Source organism: Mandrillus leucophaeus, unplaced genomic scaffold (assembly GCF_000951045.1).
Source record: "Mandrillus leucophaeus isolate KB7577 unplaced genomic scaffold, Mleu.le_1.0 Scaffold98, whole genome shotgun sequence".
NCBI lineage: Eukaryota > Metazoa > Chordata > Mammalia > Primates > Cercopithecidae > Mandrillus > Mandrillus leucophaeus.
The window spans coordinates 2,028,216-2,047,831 of NW_012110696.1; the positions used below are offsets into that span (position 1 = coordinate 2,028,216).

General features: G+C 58.2%; 1 protein-coding gene across 3 annotated transcripts in view; it reads right to left on the reverse strand.

Moving 5' to 3' along the window:
• Window positions 1–705: 705 nt before the first annotated feature.
• Window positions 706–19,616, reverse strand: part of MAEA (macrophage erythroblast attacher) — a 27,651-nt gene continuing 8,740 nt past the window's right edge. For all 3 annotated transcript variants that reach the window (XM_011970880.1, XM_011970881.1, XM_011970882.1), the window contains 6 exons: window positions 15,908–16,030; window positions 11,620–11,696; window positions 7,805–7,913; window positions 4,606–4,739; window positions 2,108–2,303; window positions 706–1,772 (listed from right to left, as the gene is read on the reverse strand). In XM_011970880.1, coding sequence (XP_011826270.1) covers window positions 1,677–1,772; window positions 2,108–2,303; window positions 4,606–4,739; window positions 7,805–7,913; window positions 11,620–11,696; window positions 15,908–16,030 — 735 coding nt within the window. In that variant the 3' untranslated portion in view covers window positions 706–1,676. The remainder of the gene's footprint in view (window positions 1,773–2,107; window positions 2,304–4,605; window positions 4,740–7,804; window positions 7,914–11,619; window positions 11,697–15,907; window positions 16,031–19,616) is intronic.

A 19,616-nucleotide genomic window follows, 5' to 3' on the forward strand; every position in this document is an offset into this window, starting at 1 on the left:
TACTCAAGTTAAAAAGGAAAGAACAGGACACAAGGCAAGAAAAGCCCCTGCACGTGAGGACGGTGGAGCCTGGGCGGCTCAGAAGCCCGGGGAGCGGTGTGTGCGGCAGTGGGGCCACAGGGTCTGCTTCAGCCAAGGGCTGACCCGGGGATGGGCACTCCAAAGTGGAGCACGTGGGAATGTGGTGGGTTCCAGCCGGGTGCTGTAGAGGGGCCAGGGCAGCCACCATGGGGTAAGAGACGGGCTAAGGGGCACCAGGCTGGCCACAAGAGCTGGGATGGGCTGCTGGAGAGAACAGGTGTGGGCGGTGGGGGGAAGGGCCAGTGGCTATAGCCTGCAGCCTCCTCAGCCCAAGCCTAGACTCAGCCCAAGCCGCAGGCCCAGGCTTGCTGGTGGCTGCAGCCTGAGCCCCCACCCACCACAGACAACGGCCTGTGGGTTCCAGGAACCAGTGTCTGAGTCATACCCAGCTGCAAGCTGGGGCCTCCAGACACTGGGGCCATCACGCCTCAGGGCAGCACCTGAGAGGAGGACTGCACTCCTGGTGTGGTCCGGGCAGGAGTGGCCTCCAGCCGGCTTCTCAATTCCCCGTGGCCGTGGCGCCAGAAGCGATGCACATGCCCGCCGTGCTGCCCGGGCCCCAGGGAGGAGCAGGACACAACCCTTGGTGTTAGAAACGCACGGCAGCCTCGGCTCACACAGAAATGAGAAATAGAAAACCATTTTATTCGCATGGTTTACATTTACAGTTTATTAGCTAGTCAACATCAACATGCAAAAATAAGCACTAACTACAAACCTCTACAATATGGTTCTCTGTCAACTACGATGGTTCATTTGTTTTGAAAAGTCATCAGTACTTCTCTCAACTGAACGATTAATTTCTGTAATGGATAGTATTTAGACTCTACAGTTATGGAACCATCCGGCAAGGCCTCTGCAGAAACTTGGTCCCGTGGATTTCCACGTTATACATTCTCAAAGCAGGAAGTAAGGCGGCACACGGAGGGTGTGATATCGAAACTACGCACGTAGGAACACAGCCCCGCGATGTGGTATCGAAACTACGCACGTACGAACACAGTCCCGCGGACACGGCCCGCGAGGCAGGCGGGCGTCCTCGAAGCCAGCCCCTGACGGTGGCGGCGCCAGGCATTTTGGCAGCAGCTCTCGAATGAAGCCGTGAGTGTCCCTTGTGGCGCGGCATCGCGGGTCACTGCAGGTCAGTCCAGTGCCACTGCCACCTTCCCCGGCCGGGCCAGGGCCGACGGGAGGTGGTGAAGGACCAGCCCGTTCTCCAAGTCTCATCGTTCACAGAAGGAAAGAAACTGAAAACACAGGGAAATCATGGACTCCTATATTTTAAACGTTCTAAAGTTTCCCTCAGTGTTTAGGTCAGTCTTTAAAGAAAAGTTTCCTTCGAAAGTTGAAAGTACTTTTCAGAAGCATCAAATGGTTGACGTGTTACAAAATCCTACCAATCAAAATGCTGTTTTCAAGTACAAACTTATGAAACCTTATTTTCTCTCTTCCTAAGAGTATTTATCGTTGCTCACTCATCTTTGGTCGCAAGAAACAGAAACGCCGCGGCAGGCTGGAGCGCGAGGCAGGAGGAAGGCACGGCCTCCCCGCCCGCTGCAGCCCGTCCCCGAGGCGTGCGCTTGGCGACGTGGGGCCTACATGATGTATACCTTCTCGGCTTGTGAGAAGTGGAAGACTTCTTTGGTTCTTGGGCAAACGACTTTATCATCTTGACGGATAGAAAGCAGAGACTGAAAAATAAAACCGGGAATGCGTTAAGGCAAGCGAATACAACGTAAACAGATTTCCATGGAAAATCCCCACAACGAACCACCAGGGAATCACTCATCCTCTCAGGCAAAGTTGCTTCCCAAAGGCACACCTGCCAAAGAAATCCCAGGGCCACCCCGCCTGTCCTTCCTGCCCCTGATCCATTTCAAATGAAGCTAAGGCAGGGTGGGCAAGAGGACAGCCCTGTTCCGATGGCAACATGTGCCAGCCTGGACCCCCCGCCCTGCCTGCCCCACACAACCCTATTCCGATGGCAACACGTGCCAGCCTGGCCCCCCTGCCCTGCCCCCCTCACATTGTAGCCGTAGACGTAGCCATTGGGCAGCATCATGGGCGGGTTGTTCTCGTTCATCACGTCGCCAGAGATCTTGCAGACCAGGCGGGAGTTGGCACAGTGGGCCATGGGCAGGGGCTGCGCCAGCTTGTTCAGGGAGCGGCTGCACACGGGGCAGTCGGGGCTCTTGGAGCTGCCGTCCTCTTTGTAGCACTGTCTGTGCGTCGGGTCAAGGAAGGGTTGGGGACCACCCAGGGTGAGCCGAGCCCCCTGTGGCCACTCTACCGCGGGCTGCATGCCATTCTGGCTATGTGAGCACCGTGCAGACCACATGGGGTATCCTTCAAGGCAAAGGAAGTGCTGCACTTGACAGCTAAACAGCCCCCCTGAGGCCTGGGGGAGACAAGAAGCCCGCGCCTTCCCGCCCCAGCCTCCTGCGCCAGCACCACAAGCACACAGCGGCTCCGTTGCCCACCACCCTCTCCCCCGCCACGCAACCTCTCCAGGCAGGACAAGAGCCACCCAGCAGGGATGTTCTGCTGGCACCTAGGAACAGGCAGTGGGCAAGCACACCAGCCCTCCCCCTCAGAGTTCCACAAAGGGGACAAGGGAGGGGGCCTGAGTCTCATTCATATCCCAGCACAGCCAGGAATCAGCACAATCCCGAAACACTCACTGCCTTCTGGGCCTCAGTCAGGTCACACGAGAGACATTCACAGGCGGGGACAGAGTCAATCGCAGGTGAGGGCAGAGTCAGTTGTAGGAGGACAGTCAGTCACAGGTGGGGGCAGAGTCAGCCACAGGTGGGGATAAAGTCAGTCACAGGTGAGAGCAGAGTCAGGTGCAAGAGAACAGTCAGGGCAGAGTCAGTCACAGGCTGACAGTCACAGGCAGGGGCCGATTCAGTCACAGGCAGGACAGAGTCAGTCACAGGCAGGGACAGAGTCAGTCACAGGCAGGGACAGTCAGTCACAGACAGGACAGAGTCAGTCACAGACAGGGGCAGAGTCAGTCACGGGTGGGATGGAGTGAATCACAGGCAGGGACGGAGTGAGTCACAGGCAGGGACAGAGTCAGTCGCTGGCTAGGAGAGTCAGTCACAGGTAGGGGCAGAGTCACAGGCAGGACAGAGTCCGTCACAGGCAGGGAAGAGTCAGTCGCTGGCTGGGAGAGTCAGTCACAGGCAGGGACAGTCAGGCACAGGCAGGGGCAGAGTCACAGGCAGGACAGTCAGTCACAGGGAGGGAAGAGTCAGTCACTGGCTGGGAGAGTCAGTCACAGGCAGGGACAGAGTCAGGCACAAGTAAGACAGTCACAGGCAAGGACAGAGTCAGTCACAGGCAGCGTCAGTCACAGGCAGGGACAGAGTCAGTCACAGGTGAGACAGTCAGAGGCAGGGACAGAGTCAGTCACAGGCAGGAGCAGAGTCAGTCACAGGCGGGGACAGACTCGGTCGCAGGCGTGGGCAGAGTCAGTCACAGGCAGGAGCGGAGTCAGTCACAGGTAGGGACAGACTCAGTTGCAGGCGTGGGCAGAGTCAGTCACAGGCAGGATGGAGTCAGTCACAGGCAGGATGGAGTCAGTCACAGGCCGAGGCACAGTCAGTCACAGGCGGGACAGAGTCAGTCACAGGCGAGGACAGAGTCACAGGCAGCATGGAGTCAGTTGCAGACAGGGACAGACTCAGTCGCAGGCAGGGTCAGAGTCTGTCACAGGCAGGAAGAAGTCAGTTGCAGGTGGGACAGAGTCAGTTACAGGAAGGAATCAGTCAAAGGGGGACAGAGTCAGTCACAGGCAGGGCCACAGTGAGTCGCAGGTGGGGACAGAGTCAGTCACAGGCGGGAATAAGTCAGTTGCAGGTGGGACACAGTCAGTCACAGGAAGGAATGAGTCACAGGCAGGACAGAGTCAGTCACAGGTGGGGACAGAGTCAGCCGCAGGCAGGAGCAGTGAGTCACAGGCAGGAACTGAGTGAGTCACAGGTGGGACAGAGTCACAGGCAGGACGGAGTCAGTCACAGGCAGGCGCAGAGTCAGTCGCAGGTAGGGGCAGAGTCACAGGCAGACAGAGTCGGTCACAGGCGGGACAGTCAGTCACAGGTGGGACAGAATCAGTCACAGGCGGGGGCCAAGTCAGTCACAGGCAACGTTCTTGGTAATCACATGGGGAAACTATTCTGAATGGTAATCTCCCAGCCGCCAGAACACATCAGAGTCAGGCTTTTAGATCAATGCTCGGTGCCCACGGCAGCATCTGAGATGACGAGAGAGAGAGGAAGGGCGCCACTTCCCAGAGTGAAGGCTGTGCGACGCATCCAAGGCCCCTCAACACGGCCCCGCCTCGACCATCTAGACACTGTGCAGGTGCAGCACGCAGAAGCCCGGCTCTGTCTGTGGTGGGAGGACAAGGGTGGCAAGGTGCAGGGTCAGTGTGTTAAAATGTGCAGGCTCAGTGTGTCAAAATGTGACCGAAGACGCAAACCCCAGGCCAAGCCGCACTGTGCACAGGAGGCAGGATACGGTGTCTTGATGGCTGAGAGGCCAGCCTGCAGGGTGAGGGTGAACACAGAGTTGTTTCCCAGCTGGTGTAGTCGGTAGTTGTCGTACCGGAACTGCTGGATCAGCATCCGCCACCGTGCAGGGTCCAGGAGGTCCTGGAAGACAGAGGGCAGAGGGTGCTGGGGATGCTCCCAGGGAAGCTCCTGGGACAGCTTAAAAATGTGGGCCATGGTGGGGCAGGTGCCATCGGCCCACAGCCATCCCCCAATGACCCACGCACTCTGTGCTAAGGGTCAGCACAAAGCATAACTCCCTCAAGTGCTGACTGAAACACACAGTGGGATGAGTGGACTTAACTCTGATTTCAACACGCTGCAGGGCCAGTGCTGACTTAACTCTGATTTCAACACACTGCGGGGTGACTGCTGACTTCTCTGATTTCAACATGCTACAGGGTCAGTGCTGACTTAACTCTGATTTCGACATGCTGCAGGATGAGTACTGACTTAACTCTGATTTTACCACGCTGACGAATGAGTGCTGACTTAACTGATTTCAACACACTGCAGGATGAGTGCTGACTTAACTCTCTGATTTCAACACGCTGTGAGGCCAAGTGCTGACTTAACTCTCTGATTTCAACACAATGCGGGACAAGGGCTGACTTAACTCTGATTTCAACACGCTGCGGGATGAGTGATGACTTAACTCTCTAATTTTGACATGCTGCAAGGCCAGTGCTGATCTAACTCTGATTTCAACACGCTGAGGGATGAGTGCTGACTTAGCTCTGATGTCAACATGCTGCGGGATGAGTGCTGACTTAACTCTGACTTCAACATGCTGCGGGATGAATGCTGACTTAACTCTCTGATTTTGACATGCTGCAAGGCCAGTGCTGATCTAACTCTGATTTCAACACGCTGAGGGATGAATGCTGACTTAACTCTGATTTCAACACGCTGCAGGACCAGTACTGACTTAACTCTGATTTCAACACACTACAGGGCCAGTGCTGACTTAACGCTGCGATTTCAACACACCGTGGGGCCAGTGCTGACTCTGTGGTTTCAGCACACTGTAGGGCCAGTGCTGACTTAACTCTGTGATTTCAACAAGCTGCGGGGCCGGTGCTGACTTAACTCTGCTGTGCACTGTGACAAAAATGGACTCACAGAGTTGGAAGCACAGCTCAGTGCAGAGAGCACCTCAGAGCATTAGGTGTAAAAACTTACTTTAGAGAAATCATGTATAAAACGGAAAATAGCCAGTCCATGTTAGGTTAAAGCATCACAGAACAGAAAATTAAACTTCACTAATGTCTGTCCCTAAATAACCTCAGGTTTAGACTTGGAGAGAGAGCATGTGTGAGCACAGGAGAGAAAAACCTTTAAATCAACCCAGAAAGGCCGCTCAGCCTCTAGCGCGGGGGGAGACGGCCACACCTGGAGGGAGGGGAGGAGATCATCAGGGAACGTCACCCGTCAGTCTCCATAAGCTTCTCAGTCTCAGTTTAGGGTAAATGCCACACTTAAATCCAACATTTTGAAAAGCTGCTTTTAATCTCATTTTTGTATAAAAATCAAAGTCTACAACAGAGGAAGCCCACAGTCCAGAAGGTCCTCACTGAGAAGGAACAGCTCCTGGCACCCTCACTCCCCAGGACCGGTTGCCTCTGGGCCTCTGGCAGCTTCCGCCATTCTCTGAACAAAACGCTTCCTCCTGTTTCTTGCCTGACCCATGGCAACGGGGCCCATGTTCTTGCCACGAGACATGGTTTTGCCCCCTGAATCTGGCAACTGATGAGCCTTGGGGCTAGTACTGCCTGCCTCCCTCTTTACCGCACTGCAGGGCTGCGTCCGGCGAGAGGTGCACGCTCCACCTGGCCTAGGCCCAGAGTCTCAGCCCCCCGTATGTGTCAGCCTTTCTTGTATTTCTAACAAAATCCTCTCCAGAGCAAGCGAGAGAAACAAGGTGCCAACTGACAATCTGGGAAGCTTAGACTCCACCCCCGAAGATCCTCTTGACCTAATGATGGTTTATTACGAGATGTCCCAAACGCCTGAGATCCAGGAGAATTCAGGCTGAGAAAGCTTCCAGCAGCTTTCAGAAGGCAGCAGGTCTAGGTCTGCCCAGGGCTCTGCAGTCCCTACAGGGTGGTGGGTGGGGGCTGCTGGGAAACACCCCTGCCTGTGACAGAGACCGGCGCCAGGCTCAAAGAACAAACTGTCAACCCCAGGAGGTTTCATCCGCTTCCCCCTTTTCCAGGAACTGAAACTGTTCCCAGCGTGATGAGCACAGGGGTGGGCATGGGGGTGAGCACACGGTGGGCATGGGGTGGTTGCAAGGGTGGGTACACAGTGGGCACAGGGGTGGGTGCAGGGGTGGGCACACGGTAGGGGCAGGGTGGGTGCAGGGGTGGGCATGGGTGCAGAGCGGAGCCACTCACCCGGGAGCAGCTGGCTGCTGGGTTGGGGCCAGGTCTGAGCACAGGGTGCTGGTTAGTGATGGCAGAACCCCCACCCCTACCCCAGTGACCACGGAGACTTGGAGGCCCCAATATGTACAGGTAAAATACAAAGCGTCACACGAGGACCACGGAAACCACAGAAGATGGTGCAGCCTAACACCTGACTCGGGCTGCAGGGAAAGGAGAACCAGGGAACAGGGCAAGGAAGCTGGGCCCCGGCTGAACACGCCAGGCTTAAAAGCTTCCTGAACCTTTCTCATTCAACTTTTTTTTTGGAGACAGGGTCCCGCTCTGTCACCCAGGCTGGAGTGCAGTGGCACAATCTCAGCTCACTGCAGCCTCAACCTTCTGGGCTCAAGTGATCCTCCCACCTCAGCCCCTCTGGGTAGCTGGACTACAGGCAGGTGCTACCATGCCCAGCTAATTTACAAAAAAATTTTTTTTGTAGAGATGGGGTGTCACTATGTTGCCCAGGCTGGTCTCAAACTCCTGGGCTCAAGTGATCCTCCCACCGCAGCCTCCCAAAGTGCTGGGATTCCAGGGGTGAGCCGCCACACACAGCCCTGATTCAAAATTCTTACGAGCAAAATGGGAATCGAACAAGAAAAGCCTGTCTTGGCAGGCTGGACAGGCCGTGTGGCTGGGACAGGGCCCTCACGTCCTGCCCCGTGTATGGCAGCAGTTACAGACCAGAGACACACCTTGCATCCCCACCCCATCACGACACCGACCTGCAGACGCAGGTCCTACCTTGTACGGGGAGATGTGCGTGTCGGGCGGGAAGGCCAGCATGCCCATGGCCTGGCGCACCTCGTCCAGCTGGCTCCCTTCTGCTTGGCTGAAGTGCTTTCTTGCGTGTCTAAAAAACAACATTTTGGCACATGTAAGTTTGCGTTTTTATTTTAATTTTTAGAGACAGGGTCTTACTCTGTCACCCAGGCTGGAGTGCAGTGGCACAGTGTCACAGCTCACTGTAGCCTCGAACTCCCGGGCTCAGGCGATCCTCCCAGGAAGCTGAGACCACAGATGTGCGGCACCACGCCCAGCTAATGTAAAAAACGTCTTATTAGAGACAGAGTCTCGCTGTGTTGCCCAGGCTGGTCTCCAGCTCCTGGGCTCAAGCCATCTTTGTGCCCCAGCCTCCCAAAGTGCTGGGATTATAGGCATGACCCACTGTACCCGGCCTGCATTCTTAAGTTGAAAAATCTGAGCTAACAGCGTTTATGTCAGAGTCTAGGTACAAAGTAATCGCCTCACTCCAAGCCGACCTGCTGGGTGGGGCTGGGATGGCAGGAGGTGCAGCTCACCTGAGGCTGGAGAAGCAGCTACCAGACACTCCTTCCCCCAGGGACAGGGCACCCAAGCCACACACACAACCCACGGAAAACACCAGAACTGCAAATGGCACCTGCCCCTGAGGCCTCTCCAAAGCGATTCTGGTTTACAAGGAACCCAAACCTTAAGGACTCCCACTGCCCCTGGATGCTTGCCTCCGTGGCCCCTGTGGCCCCAGTGGACCCAGCGGACCAAGAATGTGTAGTCTGCTCGACTGCAGTCCTTGCTGTTCGGCAGTGACACCCAGCACAACCTTCCAAAGAACAGCCTCCCTCAGCCCACAGGCTGGACTCCCTGCAGATCCGGCCCAGCCCTCTCAGCCCTGAGCCTGCCACACACCACATGCAGCCACAATGTTTCCTGAGCCAACTCTGCAGGATGCACACAGGCCCGCTCCAGGCCAGAACCCCACTCCAGTCTGCGGCTAGACAACTAAGAAACCAAAGCAGAACACGACAGGTCCCTTTCGAGCTGATCAGAGGGCACCTGCTCACCCCAAGGGCCCCCATTTCCATGGCCCGCCCCCCCCACACACAGGGTCACCGTCCCTCTGGCTGTCCTGAGGACCTGCACCCCCATGTCCCGACCCTCACATGGGCCCCTGTGCACCCCACGTCCTCAGCCCTCAGGGCCCCTCCCCCAAAGCGACCCCAATGCACAGAACCTCAAGTCCCACGTGTGAGTCAGCCCTGTGCTGTCCAGAACAAGGCATGTACCCAGGAACACGGGGCTGAGGAGGTGCCGGGTGCTCACGGTGGCCTCGGAGAAGAGGTAGTGACTGGCAGAGACTGGAGTTAGTGCAGGAGGTGCCCCCGCAGCCCCTTGATGGATGGCACGGTGACCATGTGGTGGAGGCACCACCAGGGGAGCCTGGGGCAGCAGGGAGCGGGGGGTGCCCAGGCTTGGGACCCAGCCTGGGGAGTCCACACGGCCAACCCCGCAGGACATATGCAGGGACTGGGAGTCGGGGGTGAGTCCACACGGTCGACCCCGCAGGGTGCGTGTACAGGGGCTGGGGACGGCCATCCGAGATTCCAGTGCCTGTGCATCTCCCTCCTGGAGTGTGTGGGGGGGTGTGTCTGAGTCCACGAAGAGCCCCACCCAACCCCCTCATTGCATCTCTGGAGACAAGTCACCCTTCATCCTACGCCAAGACGTGCCCAGAACACGGCCCACCAGGGCTGTTTCATTCAAGGGCATCTCACCTCCTCCCAGAGCTGCTGAAGAGAGAATTTAATCTCTGTGGTTGACATCTATGAGATCCCATTTGCGTGACCTGGTTTACGCATCCTATCTCACTATCAATCAAACCCCAGACGGGTGAGGCCAGACTTCCCTGACCAGGCCCTGGCACCTGGAGACCCACTCCCAAGACGGCCCCAGCAGAGGACGTAGCTCACACCGCGCCTGCCCCCGAGCACTGGGGTGTTGTTTGCCACGCCTGCCCCACTGGGTGCGGAGGCTTCAGGGCAGCACACGTCTGCGTGGGGGAGGAAGGACACGCACTTCCTGGGACCTGCCTGCTCCTCCGTAACAGACGAGGCCGCAGAGGGCACAGCTCTGAGCTCGGCTCCAGACACGATGAGGCGTAGGCCCTGCGAGTCTCCAGGGCAGATTCTACCCAGAGTGGGGCAAACACAGGCAAACAGACCCCACCCAGAGTGGGGCAAACACAGGGAAACAAACCCCACCCAGAGCGGGGGGACACAGGCAAACAGACCCCACCCAGAGTGGGGAGAACACCGGCAAACAGACCCTGCGCGGAGCCAGCTGCCACCCAGATGAAGACACCTGTGACAGGAGGGGCTGCAGGGAGGGACTCCAGGATGGACAGGTTTTGTTCTCAGACTCCTGGGTTGACAGTGGCCGGGGCCCTCAAGGAGACGGAGGCTGACTCGGGATGGAAGCAGGCTGCGGCCGGACAGAGGCCAGAGACACAGGCACCGAGGCTGCACGGAGGAGGCCAGAGCAGAGCAGGAGTCCCTCCTCCTGACAGGGCGCCCCGGCCGTGTCCCCGGAACGCTCACACGCCGCTCTCCATTGGGCTGGGTCCTGACACCCCCCGCTTTAGCCCTCTCAGGCACAGAAGGGCAGTGAGCTCCCCTGCCGCAGGGCCTGGCTCACTTGTGCGTGAAAACGAGGCCTGATCTGCCACCATGCATCCAGGTTGGCATCAGGAGCCAGAGCAGGACCCCGGGCCTCCAGGGCCCACGCAAGGGCAGGGTCTCGCCGCAGTTCTGCCGTGCGTTGTGGGGACCACCCTCAGCACCTCATCACGAGACGCCCACTTCTCCGAATCAGCCCTCTGTGGAACACTCGGCCATCCAGCCCGCTGCAGGTGGATATGGAGTCGCGGTCGGGTTTCTGTGGGCACGGACAGGCGGCCCCTCCTGGCAAACACACACCTGCTGGGCACTCGCCCGGGAGCTTTGGGCCCACCCCACACAGCAACTCAAGCGTCACCACGAGGCTTGGCTGCTCAGGAACCTCCACAGAAGTGAGTGAGATGACCCAGGACTAAAGGAGCAGCCCTGCCCTGAGACAGGGTGAGCACGACTGGCCGACACCACCCAGGCCAGGCACCCACTGCTGCCTGACGATGCCCGCTCTGGAGAGCCAGTGGGAAGCCAGCGGACGGCCTCTCTTGCTTTGCAGATGCCGTGCACCCTAACTGGGCTGAGCCACAGTGACAGCCAGCATCCCCTCTTCAGGCCTGACCGCCAGGGCGCCGCTGGCCTCAGCACACTGCACAGCACCCTTGTGTTGGAGACAGGCCAGGGAACCCAGAGTGCCCTCGCCACACGCTGTCAACACTCCCCAATGACCCTGAGGGACATTCCCAAGCTCAGGGCACTTGGAGCCACCTGAGGGCCACACGTCAGAGACACGCCCAAACTACAGAGGCTGGCGGCACTTTCCTGCGTGGAAAGGGGCTACCAGGAGTCACGTTTTACGCGGATGGTCAGGACGTCAAACTGGTTCCCCTGGCAGCCATGGGGGTCTGGGTGCCCACCTGGGGCCACACTTTGGTGGGGGCCCTGTCAGGCTCCAGGCCTCACTCCCCAAGTCCCATTCAGGAACAGTGGGAGAAGCAGCCACCTGAGCGGGCAGGGGTCAGACTCAAGACCCAGGGGACATCCCAGGACCCAGACCATGATGGGAAGGGCTGGCAGGGGCCGCAGCCGAACATCCTGCCCTCCCTCGATTTGCCGCACGACCGCGATGCCTACCTCACGGCGTCCAGTCTCTTATTCTGCCGGATGAGTTCAATGAACTCCTGGATTCTGAGGCTGAACTCCAGGCAGCTCTGAAGGCAAAGACAAGACGAGGCTTAGACAGCACATCCCACAGAGCCCGGGTGCCCGGGTGCCGCACCCACACGTCCACCAGCAGACCCCACAACCAAAGCTCTGAAACCCTCTCTCACAGGCACCAGGAAGGCAGGGCTGAGGCTGAAGCTGCCACTTCAACCTGCAGCTGACTTTCCGGGGGGCACGGGTTCTGAACGTGAGTCCCGCCCCTGCTCCTGCAGCTGCGGCTGACTTTCCAGGGGGCACAGGTTCTGAACGTGAGTCCCGCGTCTGCTCCTGCAGCTGCGGTGGGGCGTGCAGCCGCCCAGCATTTCAACTCGAAGGCCGGGGCACTCAGGGTGCTCCCGGGAGCGCAGGCCTGGGAGACGCTGGGAGGGCAGAGCAGCAGGTGCGGCCGCTGGACCAAAGGCACCAACCCCTCTGCAAGGACAAAGCAGCTTCCTGGCTCCTGCCCTGATGCCCCTGCTTCCTCCTTTACACCCCCACCGGCCCTCTGGACCCATCTGTCCCGAGTGTAGACTGGGTGCTGGCTTGAGCCTGGGGCTGTTCTGGGAGAACGTGGGCAAGTCCTGTCCTGAGGCACTGAGGCCCAGGGCGGGGAGGAGACAGTGACCACACATGGGGGTGCTGGGTGGTGCCTCACAGGAGCATGAGGCAGAGAAGCAAGCTTGGAGCAGGCAGGACCCAGGGCAGCAGGGCAGGGAGCGCCTGTGCCGAGGTTATGGACGGGGGACCGCACAGACACCGGGTGAGAACACGGCCGGCAGAAGCCAGGGCCAGCGCCGAGGCCCCAGGCAGGTGGCACATGGAACGGAGGCCTGGCCCAGGGGACACTGAGGTCCTGGGTGGCTGCGAGGCCAAGGGGCGGCTCCCGTGAAGGGAGGGTGCTTCCAGGATGTGTGGGAGACGGAGAGAGGCCAGGTCGGGGCTGCTGGCTGACAGCAGCATGCCTGAGGCGGGGGCTGGGGCGGAAGCTCCTGCAGGACCAAGTCCCACATGCGTCTGCCTCTGAGTCTCTCACGTGCAGCTAAGGGAAACCCACGGAAGCCCAACCCTCACTCTGAAATCTCAGCAACCTCAGTCCAATGTGGGCCGAGACTTGTGGCTGGGGTGGGAGCAGCGGCAACATCGACCAAAGTCATCCAAGACGAGACGCGGATGCTACAGAAGGGCCATGTCCGTCTAAACCATAAGATCTTCCGTGTGGTTTCAGGACATTCTCGGGGCTTCACCCCGCAAACAGGATATAGGCGGGGGCACCACGGAGCAAGTCTTGGGCTGGGGCCACATTTGTCACTCTGAGTTCACGTGGTCTGGATCTCAGGATGGCACGAACAGAAACTCTACGTGGCAAATGAATCCACCCCAGATCACTGTATTTAAGTCGAAGCTCATCACTTCCATTTCCCAGAGCTTTTCCCACTGAGCTTTCTGAGGGGCCACCTGTGCTCCAGACCACCCTGCCTGCCAGCCTTGCTGCCCCGACACACAGAGCACCCACAGCAGTGGCTCCGTGTGGGCGTGGGGAAGGGCTGCCCAGACCCCGGGGGCCAGCCAAGGCGCCGAGAGCCACCTGCCTTCCAGGGTGGGGCTCAGAGGGGCTCAGGTCCCTGCCCTGCTGCCCCTGCCCTGTGCCCTCAGCCCCTCACCGCCCTGTATCCGTAGACAGACAGGTCAACAGGCTGTACGCAGAACTCACAGGCTTGCTCCACACTGGGGCAGGAGGACTGTCTCTGACCCCAGCAGTGGCATAGGCTCTGGGCGGGGGGTGCCAGGCTTGGTACAAACCAGCCCAGAGGCACAAGGTCACTGCAGGGTCCCCAGTCCCCACCCCACTAATCAGTAGACAGACTTTGGTCAGCACTCCACTCCCTTCAGAGCCAGCCCGGCCGGAGAGCAAGGGAAGGGCCAGCGGGAAAAGACAGAGGCTCCCCACCAGGGCCCCACCTGCCTCCCAGGGGCCGCCTGATGGCTGCCATGTCCAGAGCAGGCGAGTGCTGGGGCTCTGTCTAAAGGCAGGAAGCAGCTGCCGAGGGGGTGCTCTAGAAGACCAGGACTCTGTGCCCACTCTAGGTTACCGCTTCACCCAGTGGACACCTCAAACCTGCTTTTCAATGACACCTTTTGCTCTAGTAGGTTACTTTCAATTGGTCCACTAACACGTAAGTGTGTCTATGTCGTGAAACTTAGGTATTCAGACCCAAATCTAAAACACCGAGTCTACGCTGTCCCACACAGCATGGAGCGCCAAGGCTGTGCCCACCCTGAGACAGGCGCCCACACTGATGGCTCTGTGTGGCTTTCGCACAGATGTGAGGCACACAAATCACTGGGTCTTCAGGGCCACTTGCCCACCCAGGCCTGTGAAATCCATTTCCCAGCCAGGTCAAACTTGGGCCTCAAGTTTCTTTTCCCATCGAGGCTCTCGTGGCTGGTCCGAGGGACCCATGAGGGCACCGTCTGGCTCCTCCCTGTCTCCCCACATGCTCCCTGGCGTGTGTGCACATGTGAGCAGACTGCACAAACAGCCATGTACCCCGCCTGGCTCAGTTGCATCTCATACTGGGCATGTTTTCGCGTCATTTGGAGTCTTCAGGGTTCATTACTGGACAGCATCCAAACATGGATTCAGGCCCCATCCAGTCTCAACTTCATCCAACACCAGGCACGCTCATCCAATCTCAACTCATCCAACACCAGGCACGCTCATCCGCCAGGCATCCAATCTCAATTTCATCCAACACCAGACACACTCATCCGCCAGGCATCCAATCTCAAATCATCCAACACATATCTCAAATTTATCCAATACCAGGCACACTCGTCCCCCAGGCACGCATTCAGGGCCCCAACTCCTGGCCCTGCCTGTCCCCACAGCAGCTTCAGACAAGTCGTGTGCCTGCAGCAAGCCCCCAACACCCTCCAGCAACACTGTCTGGTAGGTAACCAGGGCTTGCAGAAATATCCTGGCAGCACCAAGAACCTATCTTCCCTCTGAGGTCCACATGAAACAGCCCCGGCAGAGTTCCCACTGTGAGGCGTGTGCTGGCTCTCTGGGAGGGAGTGTGGGGCTGGCACTGTGTGGTGGGGCCGTGGGTTACATACCAATTCTGGCTTTCCTTTCAGGGTTTCCACACCAACATCCTCACTCTCTTAAGGGGAGCCACTGGCCACTCCGCTTTTTCACCCCGTCTTTGCTTCGTGCTTGTTTTGGTGGCCCTGAGTGGCAGTGTGTCACTCCTGGCTGGTAACTGTGTGCACCCTGCCAAACTCAGCCAGGGTGGGGTTAAAGCAGTGCTCAGTTTAGAAAACAGAAGAGTTTTGCTGATGGAGGCAGAGGTGTTAATATAAAACATTTCTGCAAGCCCCTAGGGTGACAATGCCTTTTAATAAGCAGGTTTAAATTCTGTCATTTAACAGTCCATTTTTTAAGCCTCTTTTGGTCTCTAGAAAAGTGGGTACTTGGCCGGGCACAGTGGCTCACGCCTGTAATCCCAGTACTTTGGGAGGCTGAGGCAGGCGGATCACAAGGTCAGGAGATTGAGACCATCCTGGCCAATGTGGGGAAATCCCATGTCTACTAAAAATACAAGAATTAGCTGGGCATGGCGGCACGTGCCTGTAATCCCAGCTACTCAGGAGGCCGAGGCAAGAGAATCGCTTAAAGACGGAGGCAGACATTGCAGTGAGCCAAGATTGCGCCACTGCACTCCAGCCTGGCGACAAAGCAAGATTCCGTCTCAAAAAAAAAAAAAAAAAAAAAAGAAAAGTGGGTATTCGTGAACAATATCACAGGCCAGAGCTCTGCAGCGTCGCAGATGGAGAATGGCTTTCCGACCAGCTTTTCTGTGTCTGTAACTGACTGCAGGGAGCCACGGAGCAGCCCCCATGAAGCAGGACTGATGTGTCTCTGGGCTCCGAGCCCAGAGCCCCAAACATGCTATGTACACATGGTCAGCCTCCCGTAACCGATCCCTCTGAGCCTCATGCCAGGTGTATGCAAACTGCAATGCCAAATGAGGTGCACTTTTCTGGATTTTAGCCTAAAAGTGTAACACAACCACCAAAAAAACTCCCAAACCCAACCCCCACCTTACAAACCAAAACCAAACTACTGTGAACCACCAGGCGAGGGGGTGCTGGCTGCAGGGCGGGTGGCGCGGCCTCGGCCCCGACCCACCCCACCCCAACCTGGGAGTCTGTGCACCTTCATCTTCCGCAGCCGGGACTTGTTGTCATGGCACCAGGCCAGGCAGGTGGCCGTCTCACGCCTCTCCAGGGACTCCTCCACCTCTTTGGCCGTCAGGAACATCTCAATATTCACTAGGTCCTTAGAGGAAGGAAGCAGCTCCTGGTCAGAATGTGCTGGCTCAAGGCCCCCACGCCACCCTCCCGCACCCCGGCCTCCATGAGGCAGGGCCCAGCACCAGCCACCACTCGAGATGCATCTCCAGTCCACATGGTGAGTCTGCACTCATGGACTCCCCAGGGCTGCTCTGAGATCTGAGGAACAGAATAGCCCCCAAGGACCAAAAGGTCAGACGCTCACGTGGACAGCAGCCATGGCCAAGCAAGGGAGCCAGGCTGGCCTCGCCTGTCCCATGGAGAGGAGTTGCAGAGACACACACGCAGGCGGGGCCAGGCCACGTACCAGGTGGGGCCAGGACACGTGCCAGGCGGCCTCATCTCCACTCCCCACAGCCCCCCAGCACATCTACAGCCCCTCCCTGGGCAGCCCCCTCATTTCAAAATCAACAGTAAGTGAATAATAACATGGTAAATAATACATAAACACACTATGGCTAGTATCACGGTAGTTAGAACTGATGATTTATATATATATAAAAAAAAAACCCAAAGTAACCCAGGCTTAGCATCGAGGCTCTGCGAGTGGCCGGGCACAGGGGGTGGGTGCTCAGTGCCCAGCAGTGGAACCCATGGTCACCGGCTGAGGCAGGACAGCAGCCAGTCCGGGACTCCACCAGGCACTGTGAGGCTGGGGGTGAGGGCGCACGTGGTCCTCAGCAGCGATGGCTCCCGACCTTCCCCAGTGGGACCAAGGGCAGCACCTCCGCCCGCACATGGCCCAAGACCCAGTGGCCTAGCGCGAGGCCATAGATCACCCCTTGGGTCCCACAGCCCCATGTCTGGACACCGGCCTCACAGACGCGCAGTTTTCTTTGATGATTTCCCTTTTCTGAAACCCCTCATGGCGTTGTTTTCTTGCATCTTTTCTTTGATGATTTTTCTGAAACCCCTTCATAGTGTTTTCTTGCATGTTTGCTTTGATGATTTCTCTTTGCTGAAGCCCCTTCACGGCAGGCATATGTTGGGTCTCCCACAAAGTCTTGCTTTGTTTTGCAACTTAAAAAAAAAAATTTTTTTTTTTTTGGTGACGGGGTCTCGCTCTCTTGTCCAGACTGGATGGAATGGCAGTGAGATCACGGCCCACTGTTGCCTCCAGTTCCTGGGCTCAAGTGACCATGCCACCTCGGCCTCCTGCGTAGCTGCGACTATAGGCATACACTATCACGCCCAGTTAATTTTTTATTTTTATAGAAATGGGGTCTTGCCACATTGCCCAGGCTGGTCTTGAACTCCTGGGCTCAAGTGATCCTCCCACCCTGGTCTCCCAAAGGCCTTGTTTTGTAGTTTTGCTCTAAATTTCAGGAGGTGGCTCCTGGTCTGTCTCCGGCCTCATGTCCCATCCGCACAGCCTCGGGGTCTGAACGCAGCTGGATCTCTCTCACTGAGGGTTTCTCCAATGTCCAGGTCTCTGGTCGTGAGAGTCACAGGAAAGATGTGAGGCCAGCTGGCAGCAGGCTTGTACGTCAACTGAAACTGGAAACCATCTAAGTGAACCGGTTTTCTGTCTCACACAAAATGCTCATGCTGACTTTTGTTTGTTTTGAAACAGGGTGTCGTCCTGTTGCCCAGGCTGGAGTGCAGTGGTGAGATCTTGGCTCACTGCAGCCTCCACCTCCTGGGCTCAAGTGATCCTCGCACTGCAGCCTCCAGAGTAGCTGGGACCCCAGGTGCCTGCCACCGCTCCCAGCTGATTTGAAAAAAATTTTGTAGAGAAGGCTTCTCACTTTGTTGCCCTGGCTGGTCTCAAACTCCTGGGCTCAAGGCAGCCTGGTGCTCTCTTGGGCAGCCTTCCCTGGGCAGCAGCCTTCCTGTCCTGTTCCTGGGTGGCCTTCCCTGGGCGGCAGCCTTCCTGTCCTGTTCCTGGGCGGCCTTCCCTGGGCGGCAGGTGTCCCGTCCTGTTCCTGGGCGGCCTTCCTGTTCTGTTCCTGGGCGGCCTTCCCTTGGCAGCAGTTTCCTGTCCTGTCTCATCTGGGACCTTCCTCCAATCCAGAGCATGTGGGTATATTCCTAAGTTTGTTATGTCTCCAATTTTGGTGCACAGGAATTTTGGTGCACAGGAATTTTGGTGCACAGGTATGAAACCAGAGGTCCCGTGTGGGAATTCCATGGCGCCCCCTACAGGAAGTCCAGGTCTGACCAGCGCAGCAGGGGTTTACATTTCCACAGCCTGGCAGTTCTCCCTCGGCCACAGCAGCACCTTCCCCGGGGCCTCCTAGTGCTGTGGTCGCCTGTGGTCAAAAGCGATTCCTCAACGCCCTCGGGAGCATCTCAGCAGGAATAACTCCTCCCCCGCAACCCAGTCCTCGTGGGCTCCACACACGCCCGCCTTCTTCCATACAGCAGCTCCAGGCCCTCTTTGGGACAGACACGCTCAGGGCGCCCCAACACCTCGAGTCTAGCCTGTCTCATCCCGCTGAGACCTACTCCAGCCGGCCTTAGAATCATCAGCCCTCCCATATCCACCCTGCTCTACGCACCCCTGTGGAACATGCGGCCCGTGCCCACCACAGGACCCCCTTCTTTCACCTCACGCCTCTCTCCCCCAACACAGCACACGTTCCCTGGGGCCAGGGGCACCCACAGCTTATGCTTCAGCAGGCACCGCCAGATGTGCTTGGCCACACCCCCGCAGGTTCCAAGGACAGTGTGCTGGACGTTTAGGAGAGGAGAGCCAGGTTATCTGTGAACACACCGAGGGGCTGCCCCAGGCAGCCAGGACATGTGGGCAGCACGGAGCGAGGGCCTGTGCACTGGGGGAAGCCGGGCACACGGGGCCAGGGAGGCAGGTGGGTGGGACAGGCATGACGGACAGGAGCACCGGAGTGACATGTGCTGGCCCCACTGTCAGTCACATGAGCCTTGGCAGGTGCAGGTGAGAATGCCCTTCCCTGACACCCAGGTGGAGGAAACATGGCACCAGATGGGGGCCACAGGAGCCCAGCAGGCAGCATGGCAGAGGCAACACAGACGACCTCGTCCAGCGACAAGAATGCTGGGTGCACACTGGAGCAGCTGCGAGTCATGATCTGGAGACCTCAGACACTTGACAAGACCGCAGGGCCGCCGGGGGCACCAGCCCTGGCCACCGCAGAGGACCAGTGCACTTTGCCATCTGGCAGATCCACTCACGGAACAGCTGTGACACGTCACATTCACGTCTGTGAACCGAGACACCACACCCCAGGGGTGCCAAGAGCGACAGTGTTGCGCGGGTCTGGGCAGGTGAGCACCTCCAGGACACGAGGACTCACTCGCGCACCCTGCCCACTGGGCAGCTGCTCGCCACTCCCCTCCTGGAGAACAGGATGGACACCGCACACACACGAGCAGGGAGGCCGTGCAGCAGCGGGGAGAAGGCACGGGTGGGAGGGTGCCGCTCCACCCAGGGCAGCATCTGAGAGAAGCTGAACCAGGCTCGGGACAAATGCCGAGGACAGGAGCCAGTGGGGGGGAGCCAGGTGGGTCTCTGGGTGAGTCCGGAATGTGGGGCCTGCGGGTGAGTCCAGAGTGTGGGGCCGGGGTGGGTCTGCAGCTGAGTCTGGAGTGTG